At 35.5% G+C, this 27,649-nt stretch overlaps 7 protein-coding genes across 7 annotated transcripts; 3 read left to right on the plus strand and 4 right to left on the minus strand.

The window, feature by feature from the left end:
* Positions 1-7,622: 7,622 nt before the first annotated feature.
* Positions 7,623-8,090, plus strand: OCT59_012421 (uncharacterized protein; the record flags this gene model as incomplete). The annotated part of the gene is made up of 1 exon (XM_066134451.1): positions 7,623-8,090. One exon carries the CDS (start codon positions 7,623-7,625, stop codon positions 8,088-8,090), a length of 468 nt encoding a protein of 155 aa, XP_065989715.1.
* Positions 8,091-11,827: 3,737 nt separating this feature from the next.
* On the minus strand, positions 11,828-12,473 carry OCT59_012422 (uncharacterized protein; the record flags this gene model as incomplete). The annotated part of the gene is made up of 2 exons (XM_066134452.1): positions 11,828-11,872; positions 11,949-12,473. 2 exons carry the CDS (start codon positions 12,471-12,473, stop codon positions 11,828-11,830), a joined length of 570 nt encoding a protein of 189 aa, XP_065989716.1.
* Positions 12,474-16,042: 3,569 nt separating this feature from the next.
* OCT59_012423 (uncharacterized protein) lies at positions 16,043-16,513 on the minus strand (the record flags this gene model as incomplete). Its single annotated transcript, XM_066134453.1, has 1 exon — positions 16,043-16,513. One exon carries the CDS (start codon positions 16,511-16,513, stop codon positions 16,043-16,045), a length of 471 nt encoding a protein of 156 aa, XP_065989717.1.
* Positions 16,514-16,595: 82 nt separating this feature from the next.
* OCT59_012424 (uncharacterized protein) lies at positions 16,596-17,087 on the minus strand (the record flags this gene model as incomplete). Its single annotated transcript, XM_066134454.1, has 1 exon — positions 16,596-17,087. One exon carries the CDS (start codon positions 17,085-17,087, stop codon positions 16,596-16,598), a length of 492 nt encoding a protein of 163 aa, XP_065989718.1.
* A 93-nt stretch (positions 17,088-17,180) lies between these two features.
* Positions 17,181-19,033, minus strand: OCT59_012425 (uncharacterized protein; the record flags this gene model as incomplete). Its single annotated transcript, XM_066134455.1, has 2 exons — positions 17,181-17,700; positions 17,838-19,033. The coding sequence occupies 2 exons, from the start codon at positions 19,031-19,033 to the stop codon at positions 17,181-17,183; spliced, it is 1,716 nt and encodes a 571-aa protein (XP_065989719.1).
* A 4,549-nt stretch (positions 19,034-23,582) lies between these two features.
* OCT59_012426 (uncharacterized protein) lies at positions 23,583-25,400 on the plus strand (the record flags this gene model as incomplete). The annotated part of the gene is made up of 7 exons (XM_025325320.2): positions 23,583-23,769; positions 23,936-24,067; positions 24,143-24,302; positions 24,383-24,412; positions 24,480-24,666; positions 24,735-24,973; positions 25,055-25,400. The coding sequence occupies 7 exons, from the start codon at positions 23,583-23,585 to the stop codon at positions 25,398-25,400; spliced, it is 1,281 nt and encodes a 426-aa protein (XP_025181849.2).
* A 629-nt stretch (positions 25,401-26,029) lies between these two features.
* Positions 26,030-27,169, plus strand: OCT59_012427 (uncharacterized protein; the record flags this gene model as incomplete). The annotated part of the gene is made up of 4 exons (XM_066134456.1): positions 26,030-26,201; positions 26,286-26,554; positions 26,648-26,912; positions 26,991-27,169. 4 exons carry the CDS (start codon positions 26,030-26,032, stop codon positions 27,167-27,169), a joined length of 885 nt encoding a protein of 294 aa, XP_065989720.1.
* Positions 27,170-27,649: the final 480 nt, after the last annotated feature.

A 27,649-nucleotide genomic window follows, 5' to 3' on the forward strand; every position in this document is an offset into this window, starting at 1 on the left:
AGATTATTATTATGGCTCATGTCATGATATGGAGGTAAACCAGAAATTAATTCATACATTATTATACCTAAACTGTAAATATCAGATGCTTTTGTATAGCTTTGACCTCGTAAAATTTCAGGTGCAACATAAGGTAATATACCATAGACATTATTTTCTGATGTATCGTAATCTGCAGGTTTACATAATCCCATATCGGTAATTTTAGCATAATTAAATACTAATACATTTCCAGAATGTAAATCTCGATGAATTAGTTCATTTTTATGAATATGTTCAAGTCCAGTTGCAAGATATTCTAAATAACCAAACTTATAATTCCAACTTAATTTAATATAATTTGTATCTAAATAATTTCGTAAACTTCCATTCTTTGCATAATCTAAAACCATAATATAATTTCTTGTCACTGGATCTTGAGATAGACCAAATAATTTAATAATATTTTTACCCAAATTTACTTTAAAATGTGATGCAACCTAAAAATAGTATAATTAGATTAATAAAGATTAAATATTCAAAATTAATTTAGATAATAAAATAATTTCACCTCATTCATAAATTCTAATGTAACATCTTTTGAATCATTCAATCTTTTCAAAGCCACGAACATATTTTGATCTCTTCTTTTCCAATTTTGATTATAGCTATCCCATTTATCTATACATCCATCAATCCAATTTGCTTTATAGACTTTGCCAAACCCACCTTTTGCAATATATGTAATATTATAAAATTTATCATAAGGTATCCATTCTAGTCCATTGTTAGTATGTGCTGATAGCTGAACATCTTGAATAAATTTGTCAACATTACGATTACCACTAGTCCAATTTTTGAAATTTCGTTGAAAATGTATTACATTACATACACGATTACATTTTTCACATCCTTTGTTCAAAACTATCATGTATTTTTTTGTTTTTGGATCTTGAGTTATCCCACAAATTTTACGGTGTTCGTTAACCTATTAATACGATAAATTAATTAAAATGAACTTTTCAACAATTTCAAACAATAATTTATATACCTTATTAAGTTCTAATATAACATTTTTTAAGCCATCTATACTTTTCAGAACTACAAACATATTTTGAACTCTTCTCCAATTTTGATTATAGTTATCCCAGTTATCTATACATCCATCAATCCAATTTGCTCTATACACTTCGCCAAATTCATTTTCTGCAATATGTTTAATATTACAAAACCTATCATAAGGTATCCATTCTAATGCATGACACGTATAACTATGATCTGACAGCTGAGAATCTTGAATTAATTTATTGATATCATTATCACCACTAGTCCAATTACTAAAGTTTTGTAGAAAATACATTGCATTACACATGTCTTTACATTTTTTGCATATTTCATTCCAAACTAACATATAGTCATTTGTTTCTGGGTCTTGGGTTATTCCATAAACTTCATGATGAGTTGCAATCTACAAATATAATGCATTAACAGAAATCGCATTTTAAGATTTCATTAATTAATAAATTCATACCTCATTAAATTCCAATTCAATATTATTTAAATTATTCAAACTTTTCAAAGCAACAAATATATTTTGATCTATTCTGCTCCAATTTTGATTATGGCTATCCCATTCATCTATACATCCATCAATCCAATTTGCTCCATACACTTTGTAAAATTCACTCTTTGCAATATGTTTAATATTACACAACCTGTCATAAGGTATCCATTCTAATGCTTTGATTGAACATTGATTATGCACTAATAATTGAGTACCTTTAATAAATTTATCAATGTTTTTATTACCACTAGTCCAATTTTTGAAGTTTCGCAGAAAATACATTGCATTACACATGACTTTACATTCTTTGCATATTTCATTCCAAACTAACATATAATATTCTGTTTCTGGATCTTGAGTTATTCCGTAAACTTCATGACATCTTGCAATCTAACAAATATGCTATTAATAAAAATTTTATTTTTAAAATTTTATTAATTAATAAGTTCATACCTCATTAATTTTCAGTGTGATATTACTTAAATTTTTTAAACTTTTTAGAACCACAACCATATTTTGATCTCTTCTTTTCCAATTTTGATTATCGACATCCCAGTTATCTATACATCCATCAATCCAATTCGCTCTATACACTTTGCCAAACCTACTTTTTGCATTATATGTATTATTATAAAATTTATTATAAGGTATCCATTCTAATATTTTTTTAAATACTTCATAGTTATCATGCACCAATAGCTGCTTATCTTGAATGAATTTATCAATATAAATATTACCACTAGTCCAATTTCTGAAATTTCGTTGAAAACGTATTGCATTACATACATTTTTACATTTTTCACATACATCATCTAAAACCATCATATAATTCGTTGTTTCTGGATCTTGAGTTATTCCATAAACTTCGTGATAAAGTGCAATCTACAAATATAGTATATTAACAAAAATTGCGTTTTAAAATTTCATCAAATAATAAATTCCGTCATACCTCATTAAATTCCGATGCGATATTATTTAAATTATTTAAATTTTTTAATGTCACGAGCATATTTTGATTGTTTCCTCTCCACTCTTGAATATTATTATCCCATTCACCTATACATCCATCAATCCAATTCGCTCTATACACTTTGTTAAATTCATTATCATTTATAATATGTTTAACATCGAAAAATCTATTATAAGGTATCCATTCTAATGCTTTGCTGAAAGAAAAATTATGTGCTGATAACTGAGTATTTTTAATGAATTTATCAATATTATTATTCCCACTAGTCCAATTTTTGAAATTTTGTTTAAAATGTATCACATTACATATATCATTACATTTCTTACATGTTTTATCATTAGCATGTAATATATTAGTTAATTTCTTGACAAAAGAACCCATTGAGACTAGATTATGGAAGAAATCAAAGAGTTGACTGAAAACAATGCTTTATTCTTAATATTGTCGTACCTGTTTCAAATATTATGGTTTTACAGCAAATCAACTTATGATCGGCAAGTAACATCTGGCTAAATATAGAACTGGTATAGAATTTGAACAAGAAGTGAGTAACGTAGATCGGTTATGTGCAACGTAAAAGTCACATGTCTACTTACGTACAATATTTACGGGTACGACGGAAACATGTCATGTATAGAGGCCTATATATGTCTGTATAGTGATCAACGTACGGTATGTATGGTCATTTTTACCATACTGTAGGGTGGGTGATGTATACTGTATGGTGATGTATACCGGACGTTACCATACATTGACCACTATACGTACGTACATAGCTCACCATACGCTGCATGTTTTCTATATAATCTTTATTGGGTTTATTTACTATAGTAGTAATATACAGGGTACATAACGGTCGTAACGTAAAGTGAAATTTTTTTTATTTTACGTTCATTAGTGATACATACAAATAATGTTTTTATTGATTAATTAGTAAAAACGAATGGACAGTATATAAAAAGGCATAACTTTTAACTAAAAAAGTCAACAAAATTATACATGAGGCTACACAAGTCATATGGTATATTGTAAGAAGAAATAGCAGGTTAGTCTCATTCATCATTAGCCACATATTTTGTGTAACATTTACACATGAAATTCGATAAACCGGATCTATTGGTTCCACTAAAAATATCCGGTTTATCGGGATATCCGAAAATTTCGATATACTGAAAATCTATAATTCTGAATTTTCAAAAAATTTTCATGCTAATAGAACTAATACACGCTATAATTTAATTTTTTAATCTTAGTTTTAAGTCATAGAGTTCATGAAAATGAATATTAATTGAAGATATAAGTAATACATAACTTCAGCCGGAATTATGAATTTTATAATTCTGGCCAAAATTAAGATTTACCTCATCACGTTACTTAAATTTTATTGGTCAATAATCACGTGATCCGGTTTATCGAATCATTTTTACTACAGTGCATATAACTTAGTCCCAACAAAAAAATTTTTAAGCGGCCAAATTTTTTATATTATGTAATACTTAACCCTGTAATTTTATTGGTCAGATTTATTTAATTTAAGTTATAATTCTTAATTCTAGCCAGAATTATATATAATTTTAGTAATTTTGACCAGATTTACATGTAATTCTGGTCAGAATAAAATGGCCAAATATTTAATTCAATAGTAAAATATTTCAACTTTGAATTGCTACTACTTTATTAAAAAATACTTTACAGGAAATTTAAAAACATAGTTTTATTAAGCTTAATCTGGTTTATCATTGTACGTTTATACTTTATGTTTATCTTTTTTTTTGAATGAATAGTAGTGATTTAAATTTCATCAAATTTAATTGCTGGGACTAAGTTGTACGCACTGTATAGCTGGTTAGAAAATTGATCCGTTATAGCGAATATTGAGCTTTTACTAGTAAATTCCGGTATATCAAAACTATTAATATACGTGATTTGGTTCAAGCAAAAAAGTCCGGTTTAGGCCCAAATCCGGTTTATCAAAGATCTGATTTATCGAATTTCACTGTGTATTTTTTTTTCGCACGTTAAAATTAATCATATAAAAAAAGTATACATTTTCATGTACTTAAATATTAAAAGAATAAAAAAAATATGTACTTTGTACTGTATATATTATAATACAGCCAATTTTTTAACGATTTAATATCATTATAAAGCAGTTAAAAAAATGTTAGTTTATTTTGAGAATACCAAACTTTATTACCCTATAAAAAATAAATGTTCCTAGACATATAATAGTACAGAAAACATTCCATAAACACACTCATTTCCGGATACTCATTTTGTCTGGAAATTGTACTAGTTTTTATCTTATCTTGTATTTGTCCATATTTATCCAGAATTTTTAATAATCCATTGATTCCATTCTATTGGAAAATCAATATGAACAATTCAGCCAAACTTATAGACTAATTCCAGCTGAATTTATAGGATAATTTCCAAACGAAAGAAAGTTATTTTTGTTTATAAAATTGTTGTTATTATTTGTTCAGTTTTTGAATTTGTTCAGTATTTAAGGCATATTTGAATTTTGTCAACATTATTAATCATTAAATCTCGTAAATTTTGTTAAAGATCATCATAATTAAGATTTTTAAATAATATTTTTTTAATTATGAAATATAAGAATTCTAACTGAAGGATATCTAAACCTTGGAATATGAAGCGAATGTACTAGTCAAGAGTGTTGAGGTACTAAATACATCTTAAATGTTAGACTGATTCTTTAGGACCTCTACCAAGGTCAGAAGTGAGCTTTTGAATAGTTTTTATTTATGCTTATAGGCGCCAGTTTGTTAAAAGAAGGTTTTTTTTTGAAAAATTTTGTTTTTATGATCATTGATCGGAAAGAGTTCCTCTTCTCCTTCAAATATTCGCCAAAATAATTGACTGCTAACTTTAATATTTGAATTTTGAATACCTTTCGCATCCAAATGAAACTGGAGTAATTTATGGTGAATTGTATTATAAAAAAGAAAAATCATAATATAAAAATGTACTATTTTTTCAGGGCCAGAATTACGATAATGTCAGTGTCAGTAAGCGTCTAAAAAGGAAATAGATTCTGGTTGACATTATCTATAAAATGAAGGATCTACAGTAAACCCGTATCAGTCCCTCCTGAAGCAAAATACTGTAAATACCTATTCAACTCTATAATTGTAATAATTATAAAAAAATATAGTAGCGAGTATTTTAACTTTTTGCTTTTTTTGAAAATGAAATATTAGTTAGGCAGAGCGAGAACAAGAATAATAAACTAAGCTAAATCTAATCTAAAAAAGTAACATAAAAGCAAGAGCGAGAAAAAAAACTAGAATATTGTCTATTAACTTTTTTCTTATTCTTGTCTTTCTTTTTTACTGTTTGCCATTCCCCTTTATCTTTATCTTCATGGATCAAGAACATGTTTACTTCACTGAAACCCGCATATTTGAAGCGAAGCAGTTGTATAGTTGTTACCTATTGGTAACCAATAGGCATTAGGTAAGCAACTGCTTCGCTTCATATTTTTTAATTTATTGTACTATAACATTGATAGGCAACAACTTAGCAGCGGCTTGGTGAGATTATTGATTAGCAAAATTTTGTAAAATTCGTATTTGTTATATTTATTTAAAATCGCCTAAAAAAGTCACGATATTGCTGCAGGTTGGCTGCGCAACTCCAACGAATTAAAATGTAACATGATGCAGATCTTTTTTTTGAAAAAAAAATTTAGCTTTGATAATTACAAAAATAAATTATAACATAGACGTATACACATCTTCTCATTAAAGTATCTATCTATCTAATTTATCTATTCTAATATCGAATAATCTTTTGCGTATCTTGAACTTCTAAAAGATGTAAATCTATTATACATCCATAAATCCGAATCATCTAACATTAACCATTTCTAGATGATAATACATAATCCATCTGTCGCACACGTCTCTACTAAACCTGTCTTTTATTTTTACATGATCCATAACTCAAAATTCTTGTACAATTACTTTTACCCATTCTTTTCATTTTTTTTTTTGTAATTCCATACTGTTTTATTTCCCATTTATTTATTGCATTACATCGTGGTATCTATATATACATTTTCACAAATTCCTTGATATCTTTAAACAAAGTTGATGATGCCCTCTTTGTATCATTTATCTCGAGATCTACCCAGTAAGCGGTTGATAGCTTCATGAAAGATTCGTATATTAAAATTAAACATATCTGGAGTCGCTGTACGATCTGCCATAATCATCTGTACTGATGATCTCCACTCCATATTTATATCCTGAATATTCATTCTCAATTATCTATTCATGTCTAACGTCAACCATTCCGCTTTACATTTAATTTGATTATATTTTTTCATGAATTCTCTTGGACTTTCTTGCACCATTTCCAATACACCATATATTCCTATCGATATTAATATAAACTCATCCTTTTACACGATGCAGATCTACTAACGAATTTGTCATATAAATGTAATGTGTCTCCAAGAATTAAAATGTAACACGATGCAGATCCACTTTTAACGAATTTGTCATATAAATGTGTCGTCGGGCTGGTAGTGTCGTCACTGCATTCCGCCACCTCGGCCTCATGGCCTCGCAGTACTTACATCCCTCCTCCGTGAGGCGGGGAATCCCTATACATCTGAAACAATATGAAACAAGATCTGAAACATAACAATATAAGCAAAAAAGGATAAAATAAGGGAAAAGAGAGGAAAATAAGAGAGAATCAGAGAGGGTGTTTCGATGTTTCAGATGTTTCGGCAATTTTGGTAAAAGTCAGGCGAGGACAACCCTCCCAGAAAAAGTTTTGATTTTACCCCCCCAGATCCGAAACTTCTGAAACATCTGAAACTGATTCAGGATTCCGTTCGTTTTCTTATTGGAGGCAGTGAGATAGCAAATAAAGTAAACAGATAGGTTAATAACCCCTAGAAGGACTGTAGAACCACAGGAAGGTAACCGGGTAGGAGCGCGGATCTTTGGAAAAAATATATTCGGCAATTGAAGATTAGGTAACTATAAATTAGTACTCGATTTGATAGAATAAAAAATGACATATACCGTAGAAAAGTTGGCAGGAATCTTTGGCCACACAGTCCCCGATGTTATGGGTATTAATAGGGAGATCGTAAAAAGCCACCAAAACCCGCACGCAGTATCAGTAATCCCCAAACTTGTAGGCCATATCCTGGAACGTATTCCAAGTAGCAATTTTGGACCGCATCTTCTAGAAGTCAACCCAATCTGGAGAGCCAAAGCTGAACAAGTACTCTGGAAGCGGCATAAAGAAGCCGAGGAGGTATACAAACAGGCAGTAGACTACTACAGGGAGGCCATTGACAATTTCAATAAAGCCGATCAGAAAAAATACACTAGGTTCGCAGGAATGGTGGCAGTAGAAAGAGCTCTCCTCAGATGTGGCTTTATAACGCAAGAGTCCGACTGGGAGAAATGGACTCAAATAACGTATAACATCCAATTGCTTAAAGAAGGCCGCACTCTTGATGACTCAGACGATGAATCAGATGATGGAGAGGTATCTCTCGATGACTCAGATGATGAGGAATACTTTTAGAAGGCGATACTAATCTGTCTTCCTCTTTTTTGCCTCCTTAAGGCATTTATCAATACACTGTTTACACGCGTCATCAGCCTCTAAAATTTTCTGCCCGAGTTTTTTGCATTGCCGATTGTACACCGTCTGATGTCTTTTAGCCGCGGTTTCTTTTTTCTTCTCCTTAGTTTTCTTTTTGATAACCCAGTCTATCCCAGTAAAAGTATTCTTGTGCATACCACAAACTGTGCAATCACCATGCAGCCGGTAACGCCCATTTGTGGTCATATCTTGTATTTCACTAGCAGTTTCAGTTTCCTTCTTACACTTTAGGCAGTAAAATCGTGTCATCTTAAGATTTGAAGTCCGAAATCTTTCCTTTAATTTGTCGTAATATGTCGCATTTAGAGAATTATTACAAATACTACAATCTCTCCGGAGTACCAGCACGAATTCTAAAAGGTGAGGAGCACTACAACCTATACAAAAAGCCCTAAAGGAAAAGTCATCAGAGCGTCCACGAGTAGTTGTATGGAAACCAAATGCGACGCATCAGGCAGATCTCGCAGAGATGCCAGTCGACCCCAAAGGATTCCACTATTTCCTCGTAGTGGTGGAAGTCGCGGGTAAACAAGTCGATGCAGAACCCCTAAAGGATAAGACTGCAAATAGGGTTCTAAACGGGTTTGTCAAAATCTACAGAAGAAATCGTATTAAGCCACCAACACACAGACTGGAGACAGACTCTGGATCAGAATTCACTAACGACCAGGTACGTGATTTTTCCTGAACAGCCTAGGGGTAATGATGAGGTTCGGCGAACCAGGAAGACACAAACAGCAATCATACGCTGAACGAGCCATCCAAGCAATCCAGGAACCTCTCCTAAAACGAATGGTGGCACAGGAGTTGAAGACCGGATTGACATCTGTGGAATGGTCAGAAGATTTCCGTGATGTAGTTAATAAAATAGATGAAATCTGGCAGAGAAATCCCCCAGACATTCCGACAGGGTCACCCAAAGTGTCAAAAAAGACAGAACTTCTCTCTGAAGGAACACATGTCCGAGTCAAGTTAGACGAACCTATTTCAGTACTCGGGAATAAACTCCATGGAAAATTTCGTACAGGTGACATAAGATGGAATCCCAATATCCGTGTCATCAAAAAAATGATCCTCTCACCCGAACAGCCTCCTACGTATCTTCTTGATGGACCACACGGGCGTCTAGGTGTATTCAGATGTGCGTACACCCGAAAAGAGTTGCAGATTGTTCCAGAAAATGAACATCCCCCACCTGACTCCGTGATAAGAGGGCAACCCAAAAGATTTGTACCTGAGCGGATACTCCGGCATCGCATTAGGAAGGGTCAAGACCAGTATCTAGTCAAGTGGGAACGATACCCAGATACCGAAGCCACTTGGGAACCCGCTGACCGGTTGGAGGAGGATGTCCCTGCCTTAATCCGCAAGTTTGGGAATAAAAAATAAATATTCCCTATTTTTTGTCTCCTCGATTCACATCAGAAACTATCGGGATAAAAACATTCTTCTCATTACAAGTAAGGGCGATATGTTCACGTGATTCATGGACATCATAATTGTAACGTTTCAGACACGTCCGGCTCAATCCAATCTCCCTATGCTTGTAATCGCTTAAAACCGCGAGATTCTCAGTGATTACACAATCAGGGGTTAGTTTGATTGACACACCTTTTACCATGCCGAATGTCCTACCAGAACCCGGAGCGCCGGATATGTTATGTGTAATACTCTTGTCGATATCCAACCCTAATTCTTCAGCGGCTTCCCTCTGAATAAAAGACGCGTTAGCACAAGTGTCTGCTAAACACTGAATTGCTATCCCATTGACCTTCCCATCCAGCGCTAAAAGATCTTTAGTATTCTCCAAACGAGCTATGTCAATATCCATCGGGTCATCTTCCCTGATATCCTCTTCTTGTTTTTCCTCAACTAGGTCTTCCGGAATCTCCGTACTTTTACGAGCAGACTTTAATTCTTCCCGAAGAATCTTGCGGAGTAATTTTCTAAAATCTGCAGACCTTAATAAACTTAATGAATCATTTTTGGTGACGGCTTTTATAAGTGTGGGCTTACTACTAGTAACCTTCACAGGAATCTTAATAGGAGTCATTTTAACTGATTTTTTTGGAACAGATTTAAGAAGTTTCGAGATACTTACACCCTTATCCGAGTTTACTTTTTTTTTGTACTTCGAACCGCACAAATCCGAAAACCACCTTCCTCATCGGGAACAATTTTCAAGTCATCAAAACTCGCGGTATTAGTATCAATATCCATAGCATCATCATTAAGATCGAGTTTCTCATTGCTCGGGCTAATTCCAGATCATCGCGTCTATCTTTAGCCTTCTGAAGTCTCTTTGGAAATCTTTTAGACGTCTCATATCCCATAATAAAATCAATAACATGTTGATCATCCTCACTAGTCCACTCAGGAGCATCAGGGTCACCAGGGTCATCACCAAAATTATGATCTACATAACCATCATCCCAATCAGGATCCTGATGATCCTGAACAACGCGTGGCCGTGGCTTTGGCCGAACAGGTTTAATCTGTTGTCTATAGACCAGTGGTTTACGAACTGGCTTAGATGCTTGTAATTGTTTAAATTGTGCCTGGAAATTCTTGGTAAGTTCCTCGGCTTGTGCCTTGAGCAATTCTTGTAATCGTTCTTGAGTAATAATATCTGTCGACCTTTGTATTACAGCACCTTCATGTGGAGTCACGGGATGAGTATAGCCAGCCAATTCCTCTTTTTTAGCCTTTTCAATACCCTGACGCCTTTGTAATCCATAGAACATTTCGCCCTTTCATCGCTCAAGATCACTCAATCTATCGATTAATGTATTAAGAGGTGCCGCCCCGATTCTGGAAGCTTCAATAACGTTTTCTGGCAAAAGTCCTCTATAGAACTGGTCAGTAACCATAATTCGATTATATCCTACAATATCCCCAGCCCTCTCAACTCGCTTATAGTAAGATCGAACAGGTTCACCTTGTTCCTGGTAAAGGTTACTAAATCGTATTTGAAGTCTTTCTTTCACGACGGTTGGAAAATTTATGCGCATATGCATAAATGCTTGATCCAGGAGAATCCCCTGTAAGACTATCGGTTGATTCTGGGCAGCAGCATTGAATGGACCTCCATGATCTCCCAACCCATTAACGGGTAGATGAGTAGGACGTCCGCCTGCACGCCTCCACTGCTCTTCAACTTTAAAATTCGTTCTAACGATATCAGCGCGTGACGGGAAAAATGCGTCTCCAATAGTTACCGCCGCATTAGCCGCAACTAGAGAATATGCATGAGCAGCAGATCCAGGCACATAAGTATTAGGATGTAGTCGTCCAGCACCAGCATTTTCAGGAACAACCAAAGCTCTGAATGCTCGGCGAGTAGCACCGGCTCCACCATTTGCAGCAGCTACTAACCGAATATTCGAGAGTTCCCAATTTTTCCAGTAAGTTCCACATCAAACCACCTCGCCGCTTCATCTCTCATACAGCTACGAAGAACCCCCATCGCTCGCACCTGACCAGGAGGCGCACCGGCATCGTCCAATGGATCAATACCAACGGTATTAATATACCCTAAAAAGTTATCAATAAAAAGATTAAGATCTTCATCTTCCCGACCATGAAATATGGGGGCAGCTATACCAACGGCAGCCATATCGTATTTTGTGGATGGTTGAGAGGAGGTGGAGGAAGGTTCAATTGTCTGATCCGAAACCATTGTACTTGGATACGCAGAGCGGCTATTTGTTGGAAAAGTCGATTCCTAAGACATCCCAATGTCCGAATTCCAAAAAGAACCCGATTATTGGCATATACAAGCCGATTTCGTGCCGCATCACGCTTGCCTATAGCTCTATTACGTTCACCTATAGCTCTATTACGTTCTCCTCTCATAAGATTATATTGCTGCTGAAGACGACGATTAGTCGTCCGCATACCACCAAACTCACGTTCCAATTCAGCCAAATTAGCTTCTAAACCAGTAATAGTATCTTGTACGTTATTTAGCTCATCTTGTGTAAGACCTAACAAACCCGTTTGAACCTCGAGTTCATCTTGTAATTCATCACGTTCTTTTCGAGATCGATCGCGTTCCGCTTTTAATATATCGCGTTCTTCGTATGTTTCTCTACAGCGATGAATTAATAAATTAAGAGCATGTTTAAGACGATGGTTTGCATTTTGTACATCTCGATTAACAACTATACGATCACTGACAGTTAAAAAATCTGTTAGATCCTTAATTACCGCAACTAATGGTATATTATTCATATCACGCAAATCCCTAGGAGGTGGTCCAGTAGGCTCTGAAGGAGTATAAATTGCAATTGGTGTTGACATCGTATTTAAACTAAGTTAGAATAAAATTCAAATGGATCTTTATGTATACAATTTGGACGAGTACACGACCGACTCGAGACAGGGTAATGAGTTTGCCCTATCATGGCCTTTCCGTCTTGCCGTAGCAGGAAGTTCTGACTCGGGTAAGACAACTATGATTATTAATTTGTTAATGGGAGACAAGAAGGCAAAGGAGGATGGCGAAAGGTACATATTATGTGATGCGGTAATTCTAGTTGGCAGATACCTCGATGAACCGAAGTGGGCAGTCGTATGTGATTTTTTCAAAGAAGAAGAAATTCCGTTTACCGCAGTATCCCATAGTGAGATTCCAAATGTTAAGGACTTCAACTCCACCCAGGCTACTGTGGTAATCTTCGAGGATTTGATGGATGCGCCTAAAAAAACCCAGGATCTCATCACTGGATTTTTTACACATGGGCGTCACAAAAATATCTCGTGTATCTATGTGGCCCAAAGATTCTTTACCATTCCCAAGGCTATTCGTAAAAATGTGAATTATATTTCCCTACATGGAGGTCACGGAAGTTTGACCGATACTAAGAGGATCATCCGCCAGTATACAGAAGAATCGGAATCACTAGCTCCAGTAATCGATAACCTTACTCTACAACGCGAATTTATAGTATTTGATCTTAGAAGATCCAAGAGCGATCCGTTATCTATTCGGGTTAGATGGTATACTAGTCTCAGTTCGATCACCGATCAATCTCAGTTCGATCCTAGTTCGATCTCAGTTTAATCCCCGTTCGATCCGAGTTTGAACCCAGTTCGATCGAAGTTCAATCCGAGTTTGAACCCAGTTCGATCGAAGTTTAGTTCCTATGGCCAGAAAGCCGTAGCTGAAGCAAAAAAGTCCTCCCAGCTAATCGAGTTTGCTCGGGAATATCCGTCGCCTAAAGAGAGAAAACACCTTCTCGTATCTGGTGTTATAGCTAAGAACGCAGATACCTGGATTAAGTACGTCTTTCGGGAAGCCTACGGATTATCTGGTAAGACCCTGGGATCAGACTTCCAAAACTTCTTAGCAAAAGTACGGGATAGGACCACGAAGACTGAAATTCCAAAACCTGAGACCGTAAAGGAGTTATTCTCCCGATATGAAGTCCTGAAGTCTAGTCACCCTTTGGATAATAAAAAAATAATAGAAGGCATCGGGGTCCTTTTACAGATCTTTTCTAAGGGTCATATGGACCGTTGAGCATTACGAGTAGGGATCAATAGTATTTTGTAAGAATCTGGCTGCTTTAGCAACCCATCTCGTGAAGTTCTTCCGCAGAAGCCCTAAGAATCATGGCACTTTTTTTACGTCCTTCGAAGTCAATCCGTAACATCCTAGCTTTTAACCCAATAGCTCCTAAGGCTCGAGAAGCAAAGTTCTTAGTCATTGGATTTCTTACATGACTTACATAGTTTTCATAGAATGTAGTAAAGGGTTCGTCAATACCATCCGGGTATGTATTCCGTAAGAACTGATATAAGGCAATTTCCCCACTGTCACATCCAATGGCTATAAGCTGTTCAAGAAGCCACTTCCTAGTATCCTCGTATGAATCTCCGTCCATAATTTTCATATCCAGTCTTTGTGTGAATAATTGCGTAAAATCCGCATTACTTGCCCGATGGATAATCTGGACCAACTTATCCCTGGCAAGTCCCAAGGCTTGTAAAGGTTCACTCTCATCGCCAATCTTCTTTATAATCTGTCTATACAACACGCTGGATAATCCTCTATATGCCGCTTTTGCAGAGAATACTCCACAGTTCTGACACTGGTTTATTACAATTGATGTTGACATGGCTATCTTTCTTTGATTATTCGCTCACTTAGTATCCTTCACAATCTTTTTTATATATTGTTATCTTTAAATACCTGTCATTTGTATAAAAAAAAATAACTGGCATTAAGGGATCGACTGTTGGAAAGACCGGAGGACCGGAGGACCGGAGGACCGGAGGACTGACCATTAGGAAGCGCAGTCCTTGCACAACTTGTCCGTTAAGTCACTTGGGCTCACAGGCATGAGACATTCCCTACACAACTCAATATTAAGCTCTGCAAGTCTCGGGGCATGGTCCTCCAAAGTTCGTGGACGACCGGAAGGACCGGAGGAAGGTGTCCCGTTAGTCGTATCTTGCTGTAAGATAAAATCATCATATTCATCTTGGTCAGCCTGAATAGCGGCTCTGATTTGTTGTATATCATTAAAAGTTAACCGCTGGCCATCAAGATTTTCCTCATTATAGCGCGTTTCATTGATGATTTCCTCTATAAGCTCCTCCTCTTCATAATGAACAAGGTAGTAGTCCTCAACTACCTCGTAGTCACTCTCAACCAGTCTATGATACGTTCTAGTACCGTGTTGAATATAGCGTCCTGTATCTGTATTTAAATATACAGGTTGTTCCGCAGGGTGGAGGCAGTACGGTTTGTCTACGGACAAGCCTTCCATCGATATAATCATGGGATTCCATAACTATTCGATTAAAGGTATCTCCACCAACACGGATTGGACGTCCGGTTATAGGATTAGTTATATAAGTGTAAGACATGTCTTTTTTCTGTACGTGTCTACATACCTAATTGTTATCTTCAATTTACAATAACCAAGTGACATCGTCATCAGTCCTTGTCACGAAACACGAGGATACCTGATGATGAGGTTACATGGTCATCAGTCCTTGTCGCGAAACATGAGGATACCTGATGAATAAGTTATTGGATTATTGGCCTAAAAAGCATTCATGGAAAAACTATGGATTATATTACAGAAAATGTGAACGGAGTTCATGTCACGTGATACCCTGAACAAATGTGTAGAGTGTCACGTGACTTCATGCGGTACGTAGATCATTTCCTTTTTGGGCGATACCCGTTCCGCAAAAATCGATTTGGTAAGAATGCGTTTGGAACCTTGTGTAACATAAATTTCCTTTTTCGGTAATTCGGGATTACGCGGTAATGCCGGCCGGATCTAAAAAATATGACTCTGCAGGGTAATTCCTACGAAAGTCAAGTACAAAATGCTTACTTTTGTTGAGTCCATTCATACCACTCTCAGTCCCCAAGGATCGCCTCCCCATCTATGTTCACTTAATGCATGCTCTATGGTTTCCCTCTCTTGGGGTCCACGACCATCCCATTCCTAAGCATTTTCTCCATAATATAAAGCTGATCCTCGGTGAGGCGGTCTATCCATCTTTTATAGAAGTCGTTTACATCTTCAAATGTTATCCAGTCAACATTCCCTTTTTCGAATGGCTTTCCAAGAGCTCGGACATACCCGATCGTAGTGGCATAATTTTTCCACCTCTTATATGCCTCTTGACGAACTTCCTGCTACCACACTCTATCTACCTTACTCACTGCAATAAGGTCAGTATCCGGGATCTTTGCGACAATGCGTTCGACTATTTCTACTGGTAATTGGTCCAACATGATGTTATGTTACTTATACTATAGCTATCTTCAATTACTGTATGCCTATTACACATGGATAAAAAATATAGACTAAATTCGTACAGAATCGTAGGACCACAGGAGCCGCTTATGCAAGAAGTTCTGTTAAGGTTTTCTCAGCCTCGTTTTTAGTAATAGCTCGCTTTGGGGGACCGGTTGATGAGTCCTTAGTCGCATTATAATACAATTCGAAGAGGGCCTCAAGCTTATCTAGGAGAGCTTGTTTATTCTTGTATGATTCGCGGATTTTTGCTATTTTAGCAGTATATGCCGCATTATCTGGGAAGAGTTTTCTGGCCATGAACTTCACATATGATACAGGAGAATTTGCCGTCTGGATTCGCTTGATATACTTCACGTGGTCCTGGACGAGGTAACTGGTTTTGCTAAACCCAGATACTAATGCAACTACTATAGTATCTTTTAATGCGCGGATAATCTTGGGGACAGTTTCGTCAGTGATAACACTAGGTTGAATGCGCGATGCCTCGTAAATAACCTTCTCACTAGTGCTGTCAGTGCTGTTAACAATGCTTGCGAATTCGGTATATGTTGACATGATTCTTTGTACTTTGTAAAAAATATAAATCTTCAGTTACCTGTTCATTCGAATGAGAAAAAATAAATATGAACCTCGGGGTTTACACTTGGGATACTGCGAGGCAGTAGAAGTGTCGCTCGGCCTTTTGTATCAATGGAGAGCCTGGTCTATATAACCAGGGGATAGCGACTTTCTGGATGATCCTAGCCGCTTTATTGTTCCTTCTTTCTATATATCTCCTAAAGGCTTTCTGGATCATTTCAGCATGATGAGTATAATAGTTGAAATTAAAATGCTTTGGGCAACTATATAAATGTAGTCGTACCGCTTGATCCATGGAAGCGTCGGCTCCCCATCCGCGATCAATAAAAGATTTACAGTAGGTACAGTACCACCTATTTGGTAGTCGTGATACTATTCTCCTAATGTGCACAATATAAGCATATACAGCTTGACGAGACCTTGGATAAGGTGGCCGCTTATAACCTATTCTACTACAAGTATCATAATATTGCACAGCATTCTGAATGCGCCTAGCCCACGTGTGGAAACTTTCATCATCTTGTCTACCTAATCCGTCGGTGTTTTGCATTTGGGTATCTCGTAAGATTATATATCCCATAGGTTTATTCAATTATGCCATCACGGTATGTCAGTAAAAAATAAACCTACCAGTTCTTAGCAATCATGTCCAGATAACCTTGCTCGCATTTTTCACATGGCAGTATCCCGCGGTTTCAAACTTGAAAGTCTTTAGAGTCGTATCTGCATTCTCTGAACAAGTGAAAAGTGCGGGGCTATCTGGCTGCTCTTCTAAAATAAATCCGTCTGTATGGATACGTCGTACTTTATCCTTGTATGGTTGAATTGCCTCAGATGTGATTTTGCGACCACGTGCTAATAAGAATGGGGCGATCCTGGGATACTCACCTTTGAAGGGATTACCCGGGTTTGTAAACTGGAATCGCCACTGGTCAGATCCTACTGGTATGATAGAGTCGAGTGTATGGCCCTCTGGAAATGTAAACGGGTCTGTTTGATCTGTGGTGAGTGTCTTGTAATTACGCTTCCTCTGGCATAATGCTCTCCATAATGTGTTGAGAACTCGCTTTGCCACGCGGCCAGCTACGCCACCCTGGTTTTTAATTTTGAAGAGGAAGTGTACATACTCACCGAATATTACAGTTCCAGGGATTCTCGCTTCTCTATCATATATCAATGCATTTGGCTTCCCATTCTGTATTAACTGTATATTGAGACCAAGTTTTTTTGCTCGTTGTAAGTCGATGAATGTATAGATTCCCCTTTTATTCTGTCAGAAGAGAATATTATTCCCACTTACCTTGGCACGGAATAATCCATACAAGGCATAACCCCTGTGGTCAACAAAGTCTTAAGTGTCTGGAATTTACCCCGTCTGATTGGAAAGTTTGCATTCGATTGTTGAATACTCGGGTATAAACTTGTTGCGTCGTACTGTCTTCCATAGCCCTTCCACTCGTTATCTGCCCAGATTAATCCTCCCATCATTGCATCACTTAACCACTCTGCTTCTATCGGGTCAAGAGGATCATTGGCTGGAATCCCTACACTTAATCGTTCGAATAACCAGAGAGCCGTTCTTTTGTAAGACCAGTTATGGTATGATAAGTCGATTCCTAAACTGAACTTCTTTGTAGTTTGTAAGAAGACATCCCGCTCCTCGTGGATTCTCTGATATGCTTCTTCAAGAGTTTCATATATTCCCGTTTTACGGTTTTTCTCAACAGAGATAAAGGAACTCTTGGAATTCTTAGTTTTTTTAAACTGCGCAATTGTACAAGACTTAACCGTTTTGCCGTTGTATATTGTGACTACATTATTGGTCCCATCTTCATAGTATACGATGGGTAAATTACGCTTTCTATCTATTTTACTGGGGTGGAGTCTTCCGGGATTTAACGCGAGGGAGTAATGGCCTTCTGATAGGATGAGTGTTACACATCTATCGGACTTACTCTTAGAGATTTGGGTAATGTCCCCCACAATATTAATTGCGAGACTTCCTGCGAGTTGTTCAACCTTGTCCATGCATGAAACTGGGATGGGAGCATCGCGATTGAGACCTAATGCCTTTTTGATATACTCGGGCTTTTCGATTGACTTTGGCATTTTAGAGAATGTGCCGTAAATATTTTTTAGGCATTCATACAGGCAATCATTTAGCTCCCCATTGCATCCTCCTGCGGCCGGTGGACTATCTCTTGCATAAATTATGAATCGTTCAAAATAATCAGGGTCTGCGTCATCCGGTAGTTGTGCTTCATCATAATGGTCTAATAGTGAAAAGAGGCTGGCTGGTTGGTTTCCTGATGTCCATCCACTGGGTTTCCAGTTTTCATAGGGAAGTAGGATCTGGAACTTTCTATCTGGAAATCGCGTCTGGAGAGTCTGACCGAGTCTGGCGATAGCTCCTCTGGAAAAGCGAGCACCGGAATACTGAAGTTCCTTGATGTCAGGTCGTGTTGGTAAAGTGCGGGCAATTCTTGAGTATTGCATTTTTATGTATATGATTTGTCTTCAACTATAAATAATATCTTTCTATATATATACGAAAAAAAAAGAAATAATCTCAAATAGCGCTTACAATATGTCGTTGATAGCGCCCTCAGTATCCTCTTCGTCCCAGTCATCGATGATTCCATTGGCAGCCTCCCATTCACGTTCCATATTGGTTTTTGGACGTTCCTCGGGGATCTCTCGCGCTTTACCCTTATCTGCCCTCATAGTTTCATAACCAGAGGGGGTGGGAATAATCTCGGCATTACGATTCTCCTTGTATATTCTTATTAAATCTGCGAGTTCTTTACGGCTAGGTATTTTAGGTAAGTATCCATTATATTCAATCCAGTCCTTGAAGCGGTTTACTACCTCCATAAGGTAGTACTGGTACTCGTCCTCAATACGCGTTGTGGGACATTCCTCTATTTCAAACGCGAGTATTTCCCAGTCATATTCGTCTGACGCGTCTTGGTACTTGGCCCATAATTCCTTACCTGTATTGTAGAGATCATTGAAGACCTGGTCCTTTAAATTTTTAACCCATGGTTTGCGATCCCATCGGTGTCTTTCTTGCCAAGCCCAGTGCGCTTGAGTGCCTTCCTTTGGTTCAGGATCCCGGTCAACTTCTGGTTCTATGTCGGGTTCTGGGATAAATTGCTCTTCAGAAGCCGGTTCTGGGTCAGGCTTAGTGACAGATGCAGAAGATTCTGCGGGAGATTCGGATTGTTGTTCAGGAGTTGGGTCCATGGTTGTAGAATCCGAGTCTGATAATAAGTCGTCTAAGATGTCATAGTTATCTGGCTCGGGGGTAGACGGTTTTTCAGGAACTAAAACCTCAGCAGATTCCTCGTCAGATAGATAACAGTCTGAGAAGTTATCTATAGGTTCATCGGTGTTTGACTCACTAGTATCTTCATCGGGATCCGGTTGTTCTTCCCTTAACTCTTGTGGACGTTCTTTTAAGTGGTCAGGCTTGGGTGAAAGTGGTGGAGGAGTTTTGCGAATTACAGGTTCGGGTTTTTCCTCAACGGGTTTGGGTTTTTTCTCAGCGGGTTTTTCCTCAGCAGGTTCGAGTTTTTTCTCAGCGGGTTTTTCCTCAGCGGGTTTCTCTTGTATATCTTGTGAATTGTTAGCTGGATTATATATATTTGCCAAGAACTTATCCAAGGCATTGGGGTCTGATGCGGGTTTCTTAGAAGTCTCTATATCAATTCCTTCTATGTCTATCTCGTCTGTTTCGTGGATCCAGTTTTTGCCGAGGTATTTCTTGTAAAGATCCTCCCTGGATATGCTGTAAACCCGTGGTGTCTTTCCACCCTTGCGTACTACTTTGCTATTTATACCCAACTCATTTGATAGGATTCTAGAAGCGTTTATCTTTGATAGAGGTGAAATGCAATGAGTTTCACAATATGAAGTATATACCCTATAAAATTCTTGAACAGGTAGGTCGGTCATATAATTTTTCACTACGAGGTAAGTGTCCTTTATAAATTGGAATAGCGGTGGAAGAGTCGAGATGATATGTTCCTGTTTGGATGTTGTCATAGGTGGCGGATTTCCATTGAAGTCCGGGTAAGCATCCGCGATGGCTCTCAAATAAGCATAGAACGCCTCACTGGCGCCTGGGTATTTCATAGCGTCACCGAGTTTTTTGAAGTAGTTGAGGTCTCCCTTGCGGGATGGTGACACATCCAAGAACACTGTGCGCCTATCATCGTTCTCCACTCTGAGAGCATTTTCGTTGGTTAGGACGATAGTTGACATAAAGTTTTTGTAATGTGTTGGCGTCTTGTATTTTTCATGGATTTCTATTATGTCACTCGTTACCTTATCCTTTAAAGAGCGATACAGATTATTCCACTGGCTTTTTTCCGTGGGCATTTCCTCGAGGAGAAGAAGAACCTTACCCTGTAATTGCCCATTGAAACTTCCAAGAATCGTTTGAGGATCGCTGGTCTTATAAACGAGTTGAGTGCCTAGGACGCTGCGCTGAATGAAATCTGTTATAATACCTTTGCCCCAACCCTGTCCAGATTTCAGGTAAAGGATCGAGTACATCTTCCTTCCAGCAGATACACCGGCTAACCACTTGATGATATACTCAGTGAGATTCCAATCACCCGAACACCAGATATCCTGAATGTGAGAGAAGATAAATTTAACCGCGAGGTGAATTGTAGACTCAAAGGTAGATATCGGACGTAAGACGTGGAGGAATCCCGGGAAGATATTTAGATAGAGTTGGCCGGTTAAGCATCTGAAGATTCGCTGTTTATGGGGATCACAGGTTGCATTACATACATCGGTATTCTCGACCATAAACCACTTGTAGATGTTGAACTCGGTCTTTTGAGAGGGTCCTTGTTCAGGTTGTGTGTAGAATGCCTTCGTGATTGGACGGATAAGTTTACCAATATTTTTGTCAATAACGTTGTAAACGGTCGAATATTAAGCACGAAAAGATGATAAAATCCAATCACCAAATGTAATTGCCAAATATTAAGAACGAACAAATTGATTATGAATTGGCGTAGATGGATAAATAATTAGCCGAAAAGGATAAACATTTAGGAAGAGTAATGATCTACATGATGTAATATTTATCAAATGATTGACAAAGAACCAATAGGATAAATAGAGTCGATCAATTGCGGCTTAGCGATCTTTAACAATAAGAACGATAAGAAAGAATAATTATAAGCCACAAAAGATAGATTATAAGCAAAACACATAAAGCGAATTAAAAGAACATATAAAATAATGTCAGAAAGATTAAAGAACACAAAATAATGTAAAAGATAATATAAAAAGATAGTATAAAGATGGAACGTAAAAGATAATATATTAAAAAGAACATATATAAAAAGATAGCATATTAAAAGATAGCATATTAAAAGATAGCGTATTTAAAATATAGATAGTATATTAGAAAGATAATTCAAAGATAATATGTAAAAAGAACATAAAAGATAGTATATAGATAGAATAGAAAGTAGCATAAAAATTGTATATATAGAGAGCGGAATTCAAGGTAATTCCATAGTTCTCATCCACAGAACTCAATAAAAATATAAGTTTTATTTTTTTAATTATTTGTTAGTAAAGTTTAATGTTAATTAAGGGTAATAGGTTCGCCCTAAACTTTAATTAATGTTTGCTTAATTAATTTTAATTGAATAAATGGAAATTTTAAGGTGAATTAAATATACACTTTTGGAAAGTAATAATTCGTAGTGAGAGCTATCAAAGTTTGAAATTAAAGGTAAAAGTGGATATAATTTGGGGAAAATTTAGAGAAGTTAAATTTTATTTTATTTCGTTCGACATTTTATATTACTAACGTTATCTATGTCGTGAACCAAGAATGTTGTATGTTGTTCGTTGATTATGTTGTTTGTTAATTATGTCGTTGATTATTTGCTTGTTCGTTTAATTGTTCGTTCGTTCGTTTATTCATTCGTTCGACCATGGGAATGCCCGTTCGATGTGGCAACTCTGTAAATTGATGACAGAGGGAATTGGGGGATCTCAACGTGTTTCAAACTTTTACTATCCGGGTCCCACCAGAAAACCCCATGAGGATCTGCACAGAGAATGAAATAACTGCAAAGATACCTCTTGGCTTGATCGAGATCATTCATACTCTTTGCAGCGACAATAAACCGTTTAAGCTCATAGATACTGAAGGCTTTCGTTTGTTCACCGAACTTGGGGATAACTTGAGCTTGAGTGGTCATTTTTTGTTCTATCAAATCGAGTACTAATTTATAGTTACCTAATCTTCAATTGCCAAATATATTTTTTCCAAAGATCCGCGCTCCTACCCGGTTACCCTCCTGTGGTTCTACAGTCCTTCTAGGGGTTATTAACCTATCTCTTTACTCGATTTGCTATCTCACTGCCTCCAATAAGAAAACGAACGGAATCCTGAATCAGTTTCAGATGTTTCAGAAGTTTCGGATCTGGGGGGGTAAAATCAAAACTTTTTCTGGGAGGGTTGTCCTCGCCTGACTTTTACCAAAATTGCCGAAACATCTGAAACATCGAAACACCCTCTCTGATTCTCTCTTATTTTCCTCTCTTTTCCCTTATTTTATCCTTTTTTGCTTATATTGTTATGTTTCAGATCTTGTTTCATATTGTTTCAGATGTATAGGAATTCCCCGCCTCACGGAGGAGGGATGTAAGTACTGCGAGGCCGTGAGGCCGAGGTGGCGGAATGCAGTGACGACACTACCAGCCCGACGACAATGTAATGTGTCTCCAGCAAATTAAAATGTAACACGATGCTAACGAATTTGTTATATAAATGTAATGTGTCAATTGAAAAAATTTCACTAAATGTAATGATATAATGTGAAAAAAAAAATTCCACTAAATGTAATGATATAATGTGAAAAAAAAATACATAAATATTCATAATATATTATTCCCTCACTCTCCTTTCTTCCAATTTCTCTCTTCATTTACGAACAAGTAAATATTAAAAATATAAATTTTAATATTAAAATATGAATAATTAACAATTATTTTTTCCAATAGGATGTCACAATTCAAAAAAGAATTAAGCAAAAAAACTGTTCAAAAAAAAGATCGTACACAAACTAATACACTTTGTTCATATGAACGCAGTGATATTCAAGGAACTTACTCGACTATTTCAACTAATTTTGGTTTACAACATATCGCTCTCCAACCTGCACCGCAATTTCCATTTGGATTGTATGGGGGTCATTTGCGCCCGCACCACTATTACAAACACCATATTATTATCCTATATATGGACAGGTTCCTCCTCAAACGAATTTGACTAATTTGAGTGCAACTCCCACAAAAAGTTAGTGATATTCATTATTTAATATTGTTATTAAGGTGTTTTTAGTTTACATTAATCAGCAAATTGTAATAATGTAGAAATATTGAAACGAAAATGTTCTGATAGTATGCGCAACGTGACAAAACAAAAAAAAGTTGAAGTAATTGAAGTTGAAGATGACATTGATAACGAAGAAGTTTCTGATTTACCTTGTAAGTAAAGTAAACAACAAGTTAAATTACTTTTTATAAATATAATTATTTTAAATAACTCTTATTTTATATTAGCAATTGATTTCTTGTTGCATTGTTTGGATTTACATGTTGCAAAAGATCCAACTGTTAGGGAAATAATCGCAGGTCATTTTTTCGTAGTTCTACAGGAACTAGAAGCATTCGTTGAGATTTATAATGATGATGAATTAAGTGACTTAGAAATAGCTTCTTTGTAAGTTCAGCCATTGTTATTTAACAAAATATCTTTTATAATTAATAAATCATCAAATTAATTTTTTTTTTTACAATTAGAATGGAATTAATTTCTCGTACAAAACCTTTGTAAGTTATATTAATATTTAATTTTATCTAAATTAATTACTAATTAATGTCTTGAATAATTATATAGTAATGATGAAGAAAAAGTGCTACAAGTAGCTGGCTACAGGCTGCCACCAATTTTTTTTACCTCTGCAAATAAATTTCCCTATAGTGAACGAACATTGGCCATTCCACCAGATGTTCTATACTGTCAAAGTAATGATAAATACTATACTCAAGATGAAATTGCAGAATATTTGAAGAATTCCGATCATGTAAGTTGTGATAAATCTTTATTTATTATCCACTAATTATTATTTATTAATTATTTCTTAATTTTTAGAATTATGATTGGATTATTAATGAGTTAATAAATAAATTGCACGCTCTCTATATCAGAGTGCGTAATTTGGACAATAATAAAGCCATGCTACAAGATTTTGTAAAAATTATGCTGCCCTCAATTGCGGAATATATTCACATAATTGATAAACTTGTAGTGCATGTTAGAAAATTGTTTATTGATTGGAGAAATAAGCTTTGGATCACTCTCCTTAACAAATATAAAGAATTGGGTAATAGGTTGGTATTATTTTATGTATTTATTTGTTATTATATTCAAATTTTTACTTGATAATTAATTGATTTTGATTTATTTTATAGTTATAATAAGTCATTAAGAAAATTATCAGCTATTCAAATTGCTAATATGATGAGCGTGGAAGATATAAGGAAAATCTGGAAACAATGGTGTTGTAATATTGATGAAGCAGCTTTGGAAGCTGCTATGGAATCATTGCGTGATGTTTGTGCTATGGGATTTAGAGCTATCGACGTTGAGGAGAGCTTGAATAAAGCTCATGATAGATTTTTATGTCTTTATAACGATTTATTTACTGTGAATTTGTCTATTACTACCCGTTATAATATAGCAACTTCAATGGATCTATTAGTCTATTATTTTGAAGAATTTAAACGCAAAAGTTCAAAAAAGAATTCATTATTTTAACATTAATATTATATGCAGTTAATTATTTTCTAAGAATCAGCAGTAGCATAATATTAATTATTTTGAAAATGTAGATATGTAGTATATAGTTTAATCATAGCTTATATACATTTTTTTGCATTTTTGTTTCAGTTATATTTTGCTATTGAAAAGTTATATGTAAAGTTTATGCAAAGTCTAAATATATGTGGATTGTGTTGATTGGAAAAGTTTAAAAATAGGTTTTTTTATTTAAAATTGAGACGCGTCCAATATATAAAGGTTACGATAAGTTTACGCCAGACAATTTTTCTTTCTCAACTCGATCACTACCAAAAAAATTCTTAAATTATTTTATTAAAAAATGTTACCAAAAAATCCCAAGAATAAACCTAAACCTTCACGAGTTTCCAATGGAAATAAAAAAAAATGAGGTATGTGCTCAACTTTATCTTAGTCGGGTGGCAGTAGTATATTATATTAACATCAGTCAACGAATATTTTATAAAGGACGACCTCTAGGCAGTAAAAATACAATTACCGTTTCAGAAGTATCTACACCTATTTGAAAAGCTAGTTCTTCAGTTAATGAAAAGAAAAACAATAAGAAAAAAGTAACATCTAGAAATACGTACGAAGTTTCTAGAAAAATGCCTGAAATTCCTGCATTTACGCTTCAGGTTCCTAGAAGTATGCTTGAAGAATCAGCTGTTAACGATAAAGATGATGATGATGACAATGAAGACAGAGACGATGAAGATGTAGATGATGAAGTAGGTGATTTTGAAAGTGAAGACAGAGATGTAGATGATTTCTTGCAAGGTAACAAAAAACAATTCAAATTTATTTAGTAATATGATTACAATAATTAAAAAGGCATATTTCTTTAAGCTTTGTCAAACATAGGAAATCAAACAAATGAACTGAACATGAGGGAACAAGTAAATGAATCAAATACAATAACTAATATCGATTCATTGAACAATTTGCCAGAAGTGGCAAATAAAACAAATGTAACAACACAATTAGATGGATTGAATGCCTTAGATATTTGTAACTGGCTAGTTCGTCATCCATATATACTTGATCTCGCCAACAAAATGTTATCTGCAAAAACATCTCATGATGAAACGAACGTGAATAATAGCAGCAGTAGTTTCTCATCCTCCAATGAAGTCAGTATAATTTTATTTCTAAAATTTTATTTCTAACAAGTACATTATTTACAATAAATACTGTAATGAATTATTTGTTTGCTTAAAATACAGAACAAATCACGACTTTGGGATGAAGAACTAAAGTGTTTATTCCTTCATCAGCGTGACCCTTCCGGTGCTATCTTGGATAGCTTTATTAGATTAGTCTGTGGGTACAAACCATATACTGAAGAAGCAAAATCTATTATGCGAGTCTCTCGCAAAAGATTGGGAGATTATAGGAACAAACTCAATACAAGTATAGCTAAATTAGTTCAGGAGTTTAAAGAATTAAAACAAAAAGAACAGCAACGCGTACCGGCATTACCGTCTCAAAGTTCTATCAATTAATATATTGATGAAGCAGTAGTCACAAAAAAAATATTGCAACGTTATATTGCATCAACAAATGAAGCTGAACTTAAACGTAATGGATCATTTATTAAACTTGTTCAATTTATTCGTGAATGCTTCAAGATTCATTATAGGAATAAGGATGTCAAAAAAGTAAAGGAATTAGATGCTTTAACTAAAGATTTATTTATACCACCACGTAGTGGATGCAATTTGGCTAGTTCTTTAGTACTTGAATAAATTAATTAACTGAAAATAATTTTATTAATTTTATGTATTAAAAATCACATTTATTTTTCATATTTAGTAAAGTCTAATAAAGTTTAATACTTTTTACAATAAAGTCGCGTTTATTTTTCACACTTAATAAAGTATAATAAAGTTTAATACTTTTAATATAAAATCTCATTTTTTTTTTACAAATTTAAGAACTTGCACTTATTTTTCACACATCTAAAGTCCTTAATTTTTATGTCTCATTCCCAAGTTCAAATTCTTTAATATGTCTAAAAGAAAGTGCAATACATACCAATTAAACAATCCTTTGAGACTTCGCCATAGATATTCACATATTCCTTTACAGAATAGAAATGAAAATTTTACTAATGATTTATCTCGCAATAATACTATAATAAATATTTTACCACCACAAAGTTATATCACTCATAAAAGTAACACTTCAAACGAAATTATTGAACAAGATGATGATAATGAAGTAAA

Source organism: Rhizophagus irregularis, chromosome 2, assembly GCF_026210795.1.
Source record: "Rhizophagus irregularis chromosome 2, complete sequence".
Lineage (NCBI taxonomy): Eukaryota > Fungi > Glomeromycota > Glomeromycetes > Glomerales > Glomeraceae > Rhizophagus > Rhizophagus irregularis.